We start from the raw sequence: 17,244 nt of genomic DNA on the forward strand, positions 1-17,244 counted from the left end.
CTTTCTGCTCTTCTCTAACAATCATCCCAACAGCCTTCAGAAAAATAAAAGACCAAGGCTAGAAGACATAAGCTTTTTTTCAGCCCCATACATTTTACTGTTAAATCCAGGACTTCCTGTAAAGTAAATGCTGAGAAAGATTTTGATCTTTTGTCCATTCCTTACAGTAATCATCTCAGAGATGAAGTAAAAATATACCAGCAATAGCCACCTTTACTTGTAGTTCCAGCTTGAGTCTCACTAGCCAAAGTGTCCAAGATGGCACTTTCCAAATACTCTATTTTAGTTGTTCTACGCAAGTCAAAATGAAGTTACAGTTTGCCTGTGCAGAAGGCAGTTTGTAAGTGCAAACAACTCTTTGACATATTATGCATAAAAGAATACTCTCTTAGGCTTTGTTTACAATCTGCATCCCCTTCTGGTAAAGCCAACCACTGACAGAAAGACTGACATATGCAAAACAAAATCAGAGATGTGCTGCCTGCAGCAAAGTACATGCCAGTCCATCTGAGAATCACAAGAAGAATGCTATAAAAATATTTCTTTGTTGCAGAAAGCAAACTAATCCCCTTCAACTGCCTCGTACTTTGGAAGTCAAGTACATACCCAAATGTCTATTAGGAAACATTTCTGTGGATGTTTGCACAGTTCTGCATAGTGATTTACATATTACAACAATCAGAGAAGTTAATTTATCAATAGTTTACACTACAGTGAAGTTGCATTGTGCCCAAAGCTTCTGGCTTCTAAACTTCAAGCTTGGTTCAGCAAGAGGACAAACCATCTTAAGGATTAGATGAATCTTTCTGTCATCTTTGTAGTGAAAGAGGAATTAGATTTATTTATCTAAAATTAAGATTTGAGGTAGGAGACGAAAAGCAAGTTTGTAAATTTATTCAGTATTGTGTAAGTTGAGATGAAAAATCTTTCAAAACTTTATTCTTCTCTAAAACTCTCTAAAATGTGATTCAAGAAGCATCCAAAGACTAAAATTAATTTTACCATCTTTGTCTTCAATACAATTTACACTGCTTTTAAAGCAACCTTTACTCAGTTTCTAGAGCTAAGCAGCTACCATTTCATAATGAATTCATGGCTTTGTACAACATAACTACTGAAGGAAACAATCCTGACAAACAAAATGCACCTGGAAGGCTTAATCTCCATCCTTGCCACCTACTTTTCTAGTAGGAAAGGAGTTCATGCAGACATTCAGTGTGGATTTGAGGAAGCAACTGCCATGACAACTAACCATTTTTCCTTTTCCCAGATCATATGCTGAGAGGTTCTAAACTTCTGTGTCAGCACAGGGGAAGTGAAACAGTCTTTCAGCAGTACTGCATAAACTTTTTGAGCAAGTACACCATGAAAACAGTAAGCTTGAGAGTGCTATGGTCACCTCTAAACTAACCCCTTCCCCAGAAAAGTACCAAAATACTTCATGAAGCTTTTTTTCCTCAAGGAGCAAGTGCAGACAAAATATGGGAGACAAGTATCAATTTTGTAATTGAATACAATAGGAAAACACTCAGATTTTACGCCAAGGGGTGTGAATTACTTAGTTTCATGAGTCTCTAATTTTAAATTTATATAAAGAAAGCTGTGCTTCTGAGGTAATAACTGATTCCCCTTTCAGTAGCACAGCTGGGTCCCCACAGTTCTCCCATATTGCTATGAAAATAGCATAGCTGGAGTACAGATATGTAAAAATAAAAGGAAGTGAAAGGGAAGCAGAAATAATATAATTTAGCACAAAGCTACATTATTTATGGCAGAGAAATGACCACAAAGCTTTTACAACAAGAAGACAAAGCCAAACCACCTTCTAACCAGAGTTTTTCTGTTATTGCTTTCAGTCTCTTTATAATGAAGATAAAGCATAAATTTGCTATTTTACATATCTAAATCAGTAATTAACTCTATGCCAAATGCTGTCACCTTAAGAGTAGGTCGACACAAACAAGTTCAGATTAGTTATAGATTTGTCAAAAATTTGCATTTTCCTTAATTATACCAAAGTAATGCAAGAACAACATATAGAAAGTTATTGAAAACATCAACAAAAAAATTTGCTAGGAAAGGCTATGGAAATTTTGTATTCTTGTAAAACCACTTCCAATAAAACAGTTCAGCTTACCATTTTCAATAGAGAACTGCTTTATGCATTTTCTTCAGACAGATTAAAGTCATTTCAACTCACATGTCCAGATTATGTCGGGTGAATTTCACAAAATCATCTCATGCATAAATAAAAATTCTAAGAGAAGTATACATGTCTATATGACTTTAACACCTCATAAAACAAACAGATTAATGAAGTTTTGCACAGGTTTTTGAAATGATGAGGTTGCCAAGATCGAGTCACTTTTCAGAACAAGTGCTTTAAACCTGAAATTCAGCTTTCTGAAGAATAGCAATGGGAAGGAAAAAAAACAACATACAAAAAAACAACTGACCGAAAAATAAAACCAGAAGCCTTAATTCTTTTCAGGAAGGTATCAGCAAGAGCCCATTTTTAAGTTAATTCTGTTAGGAAAGGTTACAGATACCCCACAAAGCAGTTCAAACAAAGGCCAAACAAAAAAGACACCGGCTCCAGCCCCACACATTCTCCGAGTTTCAATACAATTTATTCTATGATCAATTACACATTTAAGTCTTTATATGACATACTACTGCTTTGTTAAGCTATACCCATGTTAATCAGGGAAAGACTGAGGCAGTGAATGTAGGACCTATTACAGAATCAGCCATGCATGCTGCTATGAGAATCCAGGCATAATCGAATTCACATACATTTATGTAAGTCTGAGATTGAGAAACTTCCAGCAAAAGCCATCTAAAGACTAATAGACAACTTCTTGTTTCCATCTGCGTGGCATAAAACCAAAAGAATAGCAGAGAAGCACTGAGTTACAAGGAAAATACAGATTTTCAAACTCAAATACATACACAAAGTGTAGTCTTTATGTCAATGTGTAAGAACCACCATAACTGAGGTTAAGTTTAAAAGTTCTGTGCATTGACAGAAGTTGATTTTGTACAGAATATTCTTGGTTACTACAAGCAAGTAGAACAGCAAGCGATCAGCATAGATATAAAAATAAAGAACTGATCACACTAATATAAATATATTCTGCACTTCTTTAAAACCAAAGCAGCAATTTTTGTAAGTATACACAAGACTGTACCATTATACCTACGTTTCTGCATACCCATGTGTACCCTTCAAAAAGAGTAAACAAATTCATTTACTTCTACCACAAATGCATTTACTTCTACCTTCACATTCCACATAAACTCTAACTTGCACACAAAAAATGCTAAGAAATATTGTATTGAATGTAAATAGGATTACTACTAGCACAGTGAAGGCTGCTTTGATGTATGCAGAGCAACCTCAATTTGCCATTAACGTGAAAGGATAGCTTAGAATCTCAAAAGAAAGTGGAACTGTTTCTGAGGTTTAAGAACTGCATACCCTAGCATCCCAGTATCTTCTTCTGTACAGAAAGAATAAGGTCCGTTAAGAAAAAAACAACAACAACAAAAAAAAGATGCTGTACTGCCCAGTAACAACAGATTCGTGGGATCAGTAAATAAAAGATTCTTACAGTTTTAAAGTACTTCTGCTTACTAAAAATCTTAACTAAAGAATCTTACAAGAATTTCAGTAAAAAGCTATTAGAACAAGGGCTACTACAAAAGAAGCAATAACTTCATGATTCTCCTTGGGCAAAATGTTCTACTGATGCTGAATCTATCCACAGGCAAAAACATGTTTCATGTATTTATATATTTTATTTTATGAACATGGAGATTATCCTGAGTTGTCTCGCATTTTTAGAATGTAAATATACTACAATGTATATAATAATGTTTTTCCCTTATTGTGTGCTAAAATAAGAGACAAAACCACAATAACCTTTTCTGATGTACAATTACTTCATGCAATGGATAATCAATAACTACTATTTCATTAAAGTAAGTTTAAAAAGTTGAATCACAGTAAGCAAATTTAGAAGCAAGGGAAAGATGTTCATAAAATAATGAAATTAGACAGAAAAGCCTAACCTTTACTTATCTTTACTTTAAAATACCTCATATAATTCTTTTCAAAAATAATTGCCAAGTTGTTAATAAAGGGACAATAATATAATAAAGTTGATTTGGACACTGCAGATGCACTTTTCAGTAAAACAATCAAACCTTCCATAGTACTCTTCCTACTACCAATTAAAACATTTTAAGCTCTCTCTCTCTCTGCTTCACGTAGACTGAAATCTTATTCACAGTAATGATGCCTAGAATCCTTAAACAGTTCTTCTCCCCAGCTGAACACATTCCTTACATATTACAAATGAACAAAAAGGTTCCTCTGTTCAACATACGTATAAAATAATTACACTGCCTAAAAATAATCTATAAATGCTTTCCAGATTATGTTTTGTAAAGTAAGACAGTAAGAGCATGAGTTTATGACAAAAAAATCTTGAGTTTTCAAATAAGAAGCACACAGGTATGAAATAATGGTGAACCACTGAGCTTTCCATTCATCAATCATTGAAGACTTCTTTGAGGAAGAAAAGAATAACTTCAAGAAGTTATTCAGCTTTTTGGGTAAGCCACTGTGAAAATTCATGCTAGTTCAATATAGTGCAGGAAAGTTTTCTGATAGTCTAATACCTGGTCTGAGTATCTGTTTAGGATACATAAAACAGGGTAAGTTACCAAATCCTTTCATTCCCTCCACTGCAGAATTTAAATCTGAATGTGTGGAAATCCCAAATCATCTGAGGAAAATAAATCACAGACTTATCAAATAGTTTAAAAAACTGTCAACAGCTTCTGTAAAAAAAATAATTGTAAAATGGAAGATGTACAAATATATTACCATTGCCAGATGGATGTTGGGAAGAGGTGGCCATGAATATAAGTGACTTATTCGACTTGTTCTTATTTGTATTGTTATAAGAGTAAACAAAGTAATAGGTGTTCCATCAAGAATTCAGAAGCTCACAACTTGCTTTGCAAGGATGGTGCTTTCTTGGACAGACCCACTGCCAGTTGTGTCAAAATAGATCAAATGACATGGAGAAATACTCTGCATACATTGGTAATACTACTCCCTGACTTATTGCAACAAGTGGGGTTCCTCTTTTGTTGTTTTTGTTACAGAATGGTGGCTTGAGCTCATTTTCCCTTTGTATAAGGGAGACAGAACAACTTATCAGTAAACTACCCTCTCATGTGCAGTGATATCAAAATTGTCATGTGCAGTGATATCAAAATTTGCTGGTTTTCTCCAGGGTTCCACAAACTTCATCACTGTTACAGAACTGACTTTTACAACCTAGTCCTTTTCCTAACAGCCTCCAAACTAATTATTGCTAAAGGAAAAAAAAAAAAAAAAAAAAAGGAAAACAACAAGTACCATTCTAAAAGAATTTTGTTTCTATAAGGAAGTTCTCAACAGGAAACAAAGAACATATATCAAAAAGTAATTACAGTACAATCCATCATAACTGTGCAAGGAGCAGTAAATAAAAATATCACACCTTCTCTAAAGGACTGCTCTTCTGGTTAGGTGCTTTGACATAGCTGGTAGGACAAAAATGAATCACAAGAGTATGTGCTGCGCTAAAAAAAAACATTTGGTCATGGTCTCATTTGACCAAAAAAAAAGTACATCCTGAAATCAGAAGCACAAAGGAATCTGAAAGAGCAGGGATTGAAGTCTTTAGAACTACCATTCAGAAACAAGATTTCTTGGTTCACCTCTTCAATATTCTCCGATCTAGAAAACACCCAGAATAATCAACCTATTAATTCTCCTGCTAGAAGAAAGCATAAAGAAAACTTAAATACCAGCTCTGACCTATACTCAACAGAGATTGAATCCACTGTCTCTCAAAAGGACTCTCTGGATAAAGAGAATGAGTGGAGATAGGATGGAGGGTTCAAACTGTCTGAACTGCTTAACTCTCCCTCTACTTTCTAAAATTCATTTTAACAAAGCACAGCAAGAACTTCCACACCTCCAATCAATGCTGGCTAAAAGTTCAATACCAGATACAGAAGCAAAGACAGTTGCACACAACAAAAAAGGATGAGGAAGTGACTGAACTGTCCACTCCACAAGATTTCCAAACGTGTCACATTCAGCCTTCTCGGAAGTAAGGCTGATCTTTAGACCTTACACTCAGCTGAAACTCATCTGTTTTGCTTTCCAAACCCAGCTATTCAGAGCCTCTTGAAAAGTCTGTCAATCTACTAGACTCATTGTATGTGATGACTGAGCAAATGTTTCCAATACTGCATCTAAAAGGGGATAAATCTTCTTTCAAGCACAACTTTTGAGCATTTGCACTTGATATAGGATGTAAAGTGCATTATCATCTTGATAGTTGATTCAAAACTCCTAGCCTAACCAGCGCCAAATATTCTGAGGTACCAGACTATTAAATTAATCCACAAATAAATATAAAAGTCAACTACCAAAATTATTCATCAAATGAATTCACTTATGGAAGAAACAAAATCCACCTAAATTTCAGGCTCAACAACTCACTTGAAGCAGCATGAAGCAAATGAGTAGTTAATCTACAAGATAGCCCTTTCACAGCTTCATCCAATGAGTATTTGAGAACATCTGATGGAGAGGGGAAAAAAAGTAGATGCTTTAAGAGTACTACTACACCAAGTATTCAGTCTTCAGCTGAACTTGTTGATAGAACTCACACACAGGAATATGTTAAAGGCACTCAGAAGAAAAAAAATCCCTCAGAGGTTCTAGTGCATGTCAGATTTCTTGCAAATACTGAACTTCTGCAGATTTGTTTAGTTCAGTAAAGAACAACACTGGATCTAGCAACAAGGCTTCGGTCATCTCAAGTCTCGGGAAAAGTTCTGACCCTAAACCAAATGTTATTTCATCTTCCTGCCTCTAATGAAAAATCCTAGACACAATCGAGAGACTCCGCAGGGCTTTTTTTCTTCTTCGGAGCATGGATTCTGCAAGCATATGTAAGATTACACACCTGCTCTGAGATTATGCATGCAGAAAACAAACATTTCTGTCTCCTTAGAAAGTCCAGAGAACCACAGAACTAGTTGACTTATATTGCCTTGCATTGTTGTTTTCTTAAGCTGTCTCTTCAAATAAGTTAACAAAAATAGACTAAAATTTGAGGCACAATTCCAAATAAGTGCCAACAACAATTTTAAGATTAATTTATGTATCAGAATAATAACCTTTATTAAAAATCTCCAAAAATTAAGAAAACTATCAGAATTACTTGAAGTAAGTAAGGAAATGCATACAACCATTCAATTTCTTTTGTCATATGTCTATACACTTTGCTGTACCACAATCTTCTTAAACAGTACTTAAATCTACTGGGCAGTAGAAGGTTCTTAGAATGAATACTGACCAAGAGATGCAAAACAGAGAACAGGTGAGTGATTTCATCTTACTGTGGTTCCTCGTCAAATCCAACTGCCTGTCACTTTTTACAAAAGGCACAAAAGCAGGATTTATCACTTTCCAAACAATGTACTTAAGTTAAACACTGAATCTGTAATACAGGAAGAGGCACATGTCTCTTTAAAAAATCAGTGATTGAAGATCACAGAATCACAGAATGGTTTGGATTGGAAGGGGCCTTAAAGATCATCTAATTCCAACCCTCTGCCATGGGCAGGGATGCCCCCATCAGACCAGGTTGCCCAAGGCACCATCCAACCTGGCCTCAAACACTTCCAGGGATGGGGCATCCACAGCTTCTCTGGACAACCCGTGCCAGTGCCTCACCACCCTCAGAGTAAAGAATTTCTTCCTTATATCTAATCTAAATCTATCCTCTTTTAGTTTAAAACCATTACGTCTTGTCCGATCGTTACACTCCCTGACAAAGAATCCCTCTCCAGCTTTCCTGTAGGCTCCCTTTAGGTACCAGAAGGCTGCTGTAAGGTCTCCCCAGAGCCTTCTCTCCTCCAGGCTGAACAACCCCAATTCCCTCAGCCTGTCTTCATAGAAGAGGTGCTCCAGCCCTTTGATTACCTTCACGGCCCCCCTCTGGACTTGCTTTAATACACCCATGCCCTTCTTGTGCTGGGGGCCCCAGAGCTGAACATGGTGCCCCAAGCGGGAGGTCTCACAAGAGCAGAGTAGAGGTTGGGAGTTACCTTCAACTCCTTGACCTCAGTCCTGACACACTACCTGACAGAAACAAGTTTCCTGAAGTTTTCCAAGTAGTAGTTCAGTATACACATACAAGGATGAACACAGCAACAATCTACAGAATAGGAGATGCTGGAAAACTTCAACAGCTCTTGGATATGAATTAGCAATTCAAGAGAAATCCGTTGTGCACATCCTCACACCGGCTGGAAAAATCATAAAAACAACTCAGATTAAAGAACTATTTTGAGGTTCAGAAGAGCAAATTTTTCAAGGTAACTGGACATTACAAGTCAGATCCACAAAATAATGCCAAAATCTAACATATAAATGAAAAAAAGTTAATTAATAAAAAGTTTAAATATGTGCTCTATCAAACAATCACAATCAAACCTGAAATTTGGAAGTATACATAACTAAGAGTTTTCCAGAACAATGAATCTTTCTGCTTACTTGCCAGTAAGATTAAACAGAAAAGGCTGATCATTAAACAGAAAAGGCTGATCTTCAAAATAAAAATATATTCTTAAACATTACTAAATCAACTAGTTATGAAGCAATTTTGAATTTAAAAATGTAAAAAACTATTTTTAATCTACCAACAACGAAAGAATGAAAGTACTAATTGGCTTAGATGCTAGGATACGTGTAGAGTTCCATGTATCTGGATTTTGCCATACTTTGTCTGGTGTAAACCTGTTGAATTCCAGCTCTTAGGTCATCCCATATCTGGTCAAGACCAATTTGTTTAAGTCCGTGCGGGTTCTGACTCCTATTAGATGACATTTTGTATTTCCTGCAAAGTCTTCCAGTGCAGCAGCCTGAGATCTGGTTATTCCTCCATCAGAATCACAAGTAAAGCAACATTCTAAACTCAGTTGCAGTAACTCTAAGATATTCTTTATATGCAAACAGCAATGCTTCCCAGGAAGAAAATCTGCAAAAGGAAAAAAAAAAAAAGATGCATATATTACAAAACAGTCCAATCAAATTCATTAGTACTAGAGTAAAAAATACAAAATTAGTGATCTCTTTGGAACATTTTCATTTACATAGATGAGAAATCCATGATCCAGAACCAAAAGAATTTAATTTTGCAATTCAGCAATTCACTACAACACGCAACTGTTAGTATCCAGATCTGTCCAAAGCCTATAGGTACCTCTGTCAGCACAGTTGACAATAAAAACCTAACACTAATAAAAAAAATGTAACAGAAATAATTGTTCCAAGCAGCAGACACTATCCTGACATGAAGTGTTTGCTCCCTACACAACAGTGTTTCCTCCCTCCACTATTTCACACCAACTCATGGTTCTGTGATAACTCATGGTTTAACAAACACCATGACACATATCCAAGATAACCACAAGATATTTAATATCATTATTTTTCTTCTTTTATCACTAAACTCTTCTAGACTCGAGATTCTATCACAGGTAATCTGAAAGTCCAAGGTATTTTGGGAGCAGAGAATTTTGTATCTGGTAGATACATGCTTACATTAATTTCTGTGTTAAGTAAAATAACATCACTTCCTTGAATGTCATTGTACGAGCAAGAGAACATGCAGCCAATAATGGTCAGAAGAAAGAACAACTAATTGAATGCACAGAACAAAGATCCATTTTTACAAGTCCTTCGAATTTATTTGCAATTTTAATATGGCTCATCCTCTGTAGCAACCAAATAAAGAAGATTTCCTACAGTGACAAAGGAGGTAACATGATTAAAAAAAATAATTCACAATAATCAAGTTGTAATAAATCAGGATCAACTTACCCTTAAGTGCATTCACTGAAATGTTGTAATACTCAAAACACAGCGAAACATATCATTACTCTTTGCCATGCTTCTACAGAAAAAAAGAATACAACCTTACGATAAACCTGTCCTGTAATGGAATCTGCTGGCAAAGGGCCATGTGAATCCTTCTGTAAGTTCAAGGATAGTATGTGCCAAGACCTGATAAACCCTGTTACTAGTTTTTGACATCTGAGCAGTGGAAGATGAAGATATACTTCCAGGATCCAAAATACATCATAGGTACTTCGTCACAGCCACTTCTAGACTTTTTATGTTGCACTCCAGATTCCACAGTTTAAGATTAAAGATAATATTATACCCTACCTGTCTGCTCCCCCTGCAAATTATTGGCAAAGGGGAACACACAACATTCAGTTTTTTCAGTCAGCAAATCAGTCCTTACCCAAATAACACATAAGCTAACATTCCTCATAGTCATTTACTATCCATCACCCACAAGTATTTAAATCTCAAATTCTAAGTAAAAAACATGTAGAATTATTTAGATGATGTAAATCTGCAAAATGAGACAGTACTTGTTGCAATCAGAGAAACTGCTTCTGTAGCTATTTTTTCTTTTAACATGAGCAAAAATTACTTGGAAAATTAGGAGAGAAAAAACAGAATACAATCAATATATGTATCTTATAAAATGTACATTTAAAATTTAACTTTGCTGTTTTGTGCTTCTATAGTTACAGCAAACTGATTGTTAGAGACATGTGAATCACCATGCTGCACTGTAAAACAGATCACACCTTATTTGTATTTCATTTCTGGAAAACAAACTTGCCACAAAACTAAAAATGATGGGATTTCCACAACTTAGCAATGAACACCAGGAAGAACAAAGGTCCACAAGTGGCCGCTCGGCTCTTACTGCAGGAGAATGGCCATGGTCTGAAGTGCATGTAACACACCCACAACCTTGAACTATGACCCTAGGTCAGCACTGCAATACAAAGCAACAAAATTAACTTTCTCTCTTGAATCCAAGAGAAAAGAAACTTTTTGGTTCCTTAAACCTAGTACTATTTCAACTCTCCACACAAGCAAGAGAGGACACAGTAACCAGCCTACCAACTCTCCTTCTCTATCAGAACCTGTAAAATGTAACTGACCCTGACACTTTTGCTAATCTGTAAAAAGCAAGCAGCCTGGAATTAGAATGTATTTTAGTAAAAATATTTTGGTGTAACTAATACAGAACACTTCACTCATGTATAAAAGTTCACAAGAGAAGACCAACCCCTTATTAGGTCAAAGAAAGTACAGTAACTATTATTATCATTCATGGGTGGGACAAGGTCCCTTCCCAGGCAGGCTGCAGAGAGAAGCAACACCCAGGGTTCTTACTCTGGTGTCTCTCTAGGCGCCAGTAGGTCCATGCAAGCCTGTTGTAACCAGTGGCCTAACAGATGCAGTTACGTACATATGACAGAAATATGTAACTTCTCTAATAAAGCACCTCCTAATCTTGCTACGTACCCTGGTGCATCTACAAATGCTGCCTTCTTCCATAATCTTTTAAAATCAATGTGTTCCTCATTCACACTGTACTGATTTTCCCTAGCATCCCCCTAAAATAATCTGTGTTTAAGTCAAGATGTAGCCATTAACAAAAAATGCCATGAAGAAAGAACTTAGTTTTGATTTTCATTTTATTTTTTCATCCAGTCCACTACATATAAATATATTTTCTTTAGAAACAGTAATTTCTACCGTATGTGACATTACATCACCATCCTTTGGCTATCTTTCAATTTGAATTTTACAATTAAAGGCGTAACTACAGAATGTTAACATCATATCACTAACTTCCTATGGAATGTTACCGTATTACTAACCGCATAGATTCAAAACATTTACTTCTTCTAGTTACTGGTTAACACAGTTGGTAAATAACGCAACAGATGAATAATGATCCAAACTACTTTTTTTTCCAGATTTATTCATATGCAGAAAAATGGAAAGGGAATTATTAATATATTACCATAACAGGAGTTTCACTGCATAAGAATAGTTACAAAAGCATATTTATAAAAGCAGATGTTTGCACTTACTTGTTCAACTAAGATGGTGTTACATGTATAGAGAAAAAGAAAACGAGGCTTTGTTGCATAGCACAGTTATTATTACACACAAGCACCCAGGGAAAATATGAAGTTCTATTTCACTGCTATGGATAAGTGTAACTTTCAAAATTATTTTTGTGATTCATGCACACAAAACCTCACCAAGTCTGGTCCACGTTAGTTACGCTGTGTCTCGTTACCCATGGTCCTTATCACTAAATTTACAAGGGAGAATAAAGAGAAGGGACAATAAGACATCTATAGCACTTCTGCAACAGCTCTCATTAGCTAAAGAGGTTTCAGCTTTTAGAACTTACATAACATGACACCATGCATGCCACCTGCTATCATACAATACTCTGACTTTCAGCATTTTACAAAAACAACAACAAAAAATCCATTGCTGCAATCCTCACTGCTTTGGGGGATAGAAAACAAAGTAATAAATGCAGAGACTATAACAAAGAACAAGAGTTTAGAAGTCCACCATTTCCCAGAGCTCAGTCTATGTGCAACCTCCAAGAGCAAGGTGCCCTCCCAAGAGCCAAACATGGCTACGGATGAATTGAAAGCTCAACATTAAGTCATAACCTTTTCATCGGTAAGATTTCTCACCTTTGGAAGTGATGTTAGCAGGAGTATGTACAAGCCAGACTTGAACTGACTGTCACTGTACCTTCTCGCTCAACCACAAAGCAAATGGACTGTTGATGACCAGGCCACAGACAGGACCACCTGCCCAAGTTACACCACCTGCTCGGTAGCTCTGGACCAGCGAATTCAGATTGCATTATGTCTCCAGGACCAGCGACAATTACATAAAAAATTACTTCTGCAGTTTCCAGCTGATACAGACAACTTCATGCAGCAATATGACAGTTTTCAACAGCCCACTTCTTAACCCTGCTTTCCAGCAACATAATTGAAACAGGACTGTCAAAGAACCTTGTCGTTTCTGCCTATGCCAACATCAAAAAGAAGTAATATTTCTCCCCAAACTTTAGAACAATGCCCTCAAATGACAGAGGGAAATGTTATTCTCCTCTTGTTACTGGGGGCTGGAGGAGGAACACACCTCATATGCAAGGCATGAAATCTCACTTAAAAATGGCATCATTCGTTTGTGCTGACCTAAGAAACTTTCTTTTAGCTACCCCATATAAGGAAAACAATGCGTATGTTGAATGAGGCCTATACCAAGAAAGTAGGGTTAATTTTCAGAGATTATCTAAAAAACACAATAAAACACACCTGACTACAGCATCTCAAGATATATGCTGGAGTTGCTACCTTATTTTGATGTCTGAATACAACACAGCTTTCTTCTTCACAGCTACACAGCCTATGCACCACCCATTGTCCTCTCATAACCACGTATTTCTAAACTACAGATTTAAAGGTAGTTTACTTCAATAACAGTAAAAACAAGTACAGATAGAATTCAAAGTTGATAGCTTCTTGACTCAGTAAGAACTTACAAAGAAAAAAAAAAGCTATCAGACCTGTAAAGACACAGGACCTAAACGCAGTCATGTCTAAGTAATAATCCCTTGTCTATTTCTAAGTCAACCCTTGTCTAATTCCAGTAATAAGCTATGGTGAAACAAATGCCATTAAAGTCGTCATAGAAAATCCTAGTTGGAAGGGACCCACAAGGATCATCAAGTCCAACTCCTGGGTCCCCAAAGGACCACCCAAAAATGAGACCGTGAGTCTGAGAGCGTTGTCCAAACACTTCTTGAACTCCAACAGGCTTGGTGCCGTGACCGCTTCCCTGGGGAGCCTGTCCCAGTGCCCGACCACCCTCTGGGTGCAGAACCTTTCCCTAACACCCAGCCTGACCCTCCCCTGTCCCAGCTCCATGCCATTCCCTTGGGTCCTGTCACTGTCCCAAGAAAGCAGAGCTCAGCGCCTGCCCCTCCGCTCCCCTCGTGAGGGAGCTGCAGGCCGCCATGAGGCCTCCCCTCAGCCTGCTCTGCTCTGGGCTAAACAAACCAAGGCACCTCAGCCGCTCCTCATACGTCTTGCCCTCCAGTCCCTTCACCATCTTTGTTGCCCTCCTTTGGACACTCTCTAACAACTTTATGTCTTTCTCACACTGTGGCGCCCAAAACTGAACACAGTACTCAAGGTGTGGCTGCACCAGCGCATAGCAGAGAGGGAGACCACTCTGATATCTTATTCTAAAAGTTCAGACTTCAACGTTATTGAGGTTTCCAAATTTTTCAAACGTATACTGAAGTCAAAGTTTTCCCCCGTACACCTCAAATTCATTTTCTAAAGATGAAAGAAATTTTGCCAGTAACAAAAGTACATCACAAGTTCATTTGGACACTAACTACAGTTTATTATCTTTGGTAAAAATTGGTGCAGTGACCACATTCACTTAAATAACCACTAAAAGCAACAGAACAGCCCTCTGTGCTCAAAGGATAAAGCATAATAGACATTTAATCTTTGGCTTCAAAAGACAAGAAAAAGTAGTAAGTTTAATACAACCACACACTTACAAATGCAAAGTGAAATTCCTCTTGCCATACTCTTTCATCCCCATTTTTCCAGCTCAACTTCTGTCTTATCTTACCCTGCTCTCCTGTTGCCCTCTTTTATTTCAGCATGTCTGATCCAGAATTTCAACAGATGTTTGTTGAAAAGAAGAGCAGCAGCTCTCAAAAAGGTTCCCAACCAGTTCTGCTCTCCTAGAGTCTCTGCTACCTCTACACTGAGCTGAGGCAACTATTTAAGTTATTTACCCAGGATATGCAATACAGCTGAACAACATATGAAGTGTTTTCAAAAGACACAATCAGAAGGACATTAAACACTACCTTTATTCTAACATGGTAGTTATTTGCTTGCTCTTGTACTTATTTTAAAAATGATTTAAGATACTAACTCTAGCTACAATAAACTTGAAATCACAATAATTGAAGTGACCCTGAAGTATTACCACATCAAACTACTTGGCAAGGCTTTGCCTTACAATAAGCATCCACATGCACATCTATTGCTTTACACCAAGGCTAAACTTACCAAAAAATAAACCAACCCCATCTCATAACCAAAGCTGTCAATTTATTATTCTTATATCCCTCTTACCAAACATGGGCAGTTCCACAGATAGGACATTGCAAAATCCTACAAAGCAGTCTTAGGACTCCTTTTGAAGTCACGTAAGCACAAACTCCTTGTAAAGACATGAAAACGCAAAGCACAGAGCTGAGAACAATATACAGATTAACCAGAGGTAGAGGGAGGTAAGACAGAATCTCCATTGTGAAATAGACACAAACATTGGCTTGTGGGGAGGGAGGACAGAAACTTACAAAATTCTCTTCACTTTCACCTTTTACTTCTGTCTTTAACAGTTATATAAACTGTTTCTTAGACTTTTTTTTTCCAAGTTAAACATCTCTCAAATCCTAAAGGACATGGCCTCCACTCTGGCACATATTAATATTTGATGTGGTGGAAAGAGGAAGAAGAAATAATTCTATTTTGTCTCTATGATCACTTGCACTCACAATTTATGACTTCAAAGACATTTTCTATAACCATGTGCCTCCAAATGAATTACTTTGTGTTTACCTGACTTCAGTGGAGGTTACCATTCTGAGCTCAAAACTATAATATAACATAGCTTAGTTGAACCATGGTCCTGCATACGACATTTTATAGTATTGACATTTCTGTCCAGAAGTATTTTAGGTCACTAAAATAGGCAGGCAGTTTACACATGTAAAATAACTCAATCCCTACAGGAAGACTAGGAACAAGCATAGTGTCCTTAGCACTTCACACACACTACAAATGTGTAAACAAAATCTGGAGAATCTGTCTACAGCACATATTTCCACTGTGCTCCAGCAAAATGAAACCACAACAACTGAAAAAAGAAAGTTATAGGTTATTCCAAAAATTACATCAATACCAGAAGAGAAACATTGGAATATTCTAACACACACATGCCTTGATGGACAACATGTATCAAATTACATTTCTTGAATCAGTCTGGAAGACGCAACAAAGAGAAACGAGGGTGGAGAAGTCAAAAAACCACAATCCTAGGTACTCAACATGCCTACAGAAGACAGAATAAGGCACCTTGTTTTTCTTACAAAGAAAAATCAGCAGTGGGAAGTTGTAGCGAATTCAATTTAGCACGAACAAGCACAGAAGACTTTGGAAACTCTGAAATATCTTGGGCCAGCCTATAGACCCTAATGACCTTGTACAGCCAATTCTTACATAAACTGATTTCCTGAGAGCTCTTGCTTACCATCAAAACTTTACCCGAAACCAACTGAATAAGCTGGTTTTGGTGATCCTATTTATTTTTGGTGATTTTATGGTGATCCTATAGATCTCCACCCAGAAAGTCTTGGTCTGGACTTACAGGCCACTTCAGTCAGTATCCCCTCTGTCAGAAGGTTCAGGGCAAGTTTCTAAATGCCAACACAAATCCCTCTCTAATGTAACAGAATTTAGTGCACCACAGCAAATGATTTCATACTGACCTGTTAAGAGTCAAATAGCAGTTTTTACTTGTAATAACATTTGTATACAAAATTTTCACATTGCTCTTGGACAGTGGTGATTCTTATCTCTAATTTTAGCAAGGGCTAATGTTAACAAGAGTCAGCCAGTTCAGGGTAGAATCTCTTCCCAATAGCTTATTAATTTCACAGCACCTTTGATCTTTTTACCTTTGCAAGAGCTCATCTAATCAAAGTAATGCAGTTTGTAAGTTCAGTTTAAAAATAATGATTATGGCCACACTAATTTGTCTTATAACAGTCTGAAGTTTTCAGATGACCAAATATATCGCAAGTGCATGGCTTAAATACTGAAAAGCTTCCTCCTATGTTAACCTTCCTACTAATCTTTCATTCAGAAGCAATGAGAATTCCAACTCATATAGTTAAAATAGTCAACAAAATGAAAGAACATTGCAATTACTTGCATTTATTTGCTGCATGTGACAAAAAACACTGCTGTGCAAAAGCTGCTCCCCCCATTCATTTTCCCCTCCCATTCAGGCTTACATTCTACATTTGAATCCAGCCTAACCTTAAGTCCACGTTATGTGCACTGATGTATCTGCTAGCAATGCACATTTCCAACAGCGTACAGTGCTGTGAACACTGTTCACAAAAAAGAGTCAAGTTCCTGTTTAGCTCA

General features: G+C 36.9%; 1 protein-coding gene across 4 annotated transcripts in view; it reads right to left on the reverse strand.

Moving 5' to 3' along the window:
- Window positions 1–17,244, reverse strand: part of CUL1 (cullin 1) — a 50,671-nt gene that overhangs the window by 27,473 nt on the left and 5,954 nt on the right. For all 4 annotated transcript variants that reach the window (XM_040550377.1, XM_040550374.1, XM_040550375.1 and 1 more), the window contains one exon: window positions 8,829–9,119. In XM_040550377.1, the coding sequence (XP_040406311.1) occupies window positions 8,829–8,968 (140 nt within the window). In that variant the 5' untranslated portion in view covers window positions 8,969–9,119. The remainder of the gene's footprint in view (window positions 1–8,828; window positions 9,120–17,244) is intronic.

The sequence above is a fragment of the Cygnus olor genome, chromosome 2 (genome assembly GCF_009769625.2).
Source record: "Cygnus olor isolate bCygOlo1 chromosome 2, bCygOlo1.pri.v2, whole genome shotgun sequence".
Lineage (NCBI taxonomy): Eukaryota > Metazoa > Chordata > Aves > Anseriformes > Anatidae > Cygnus > Cygnus olor.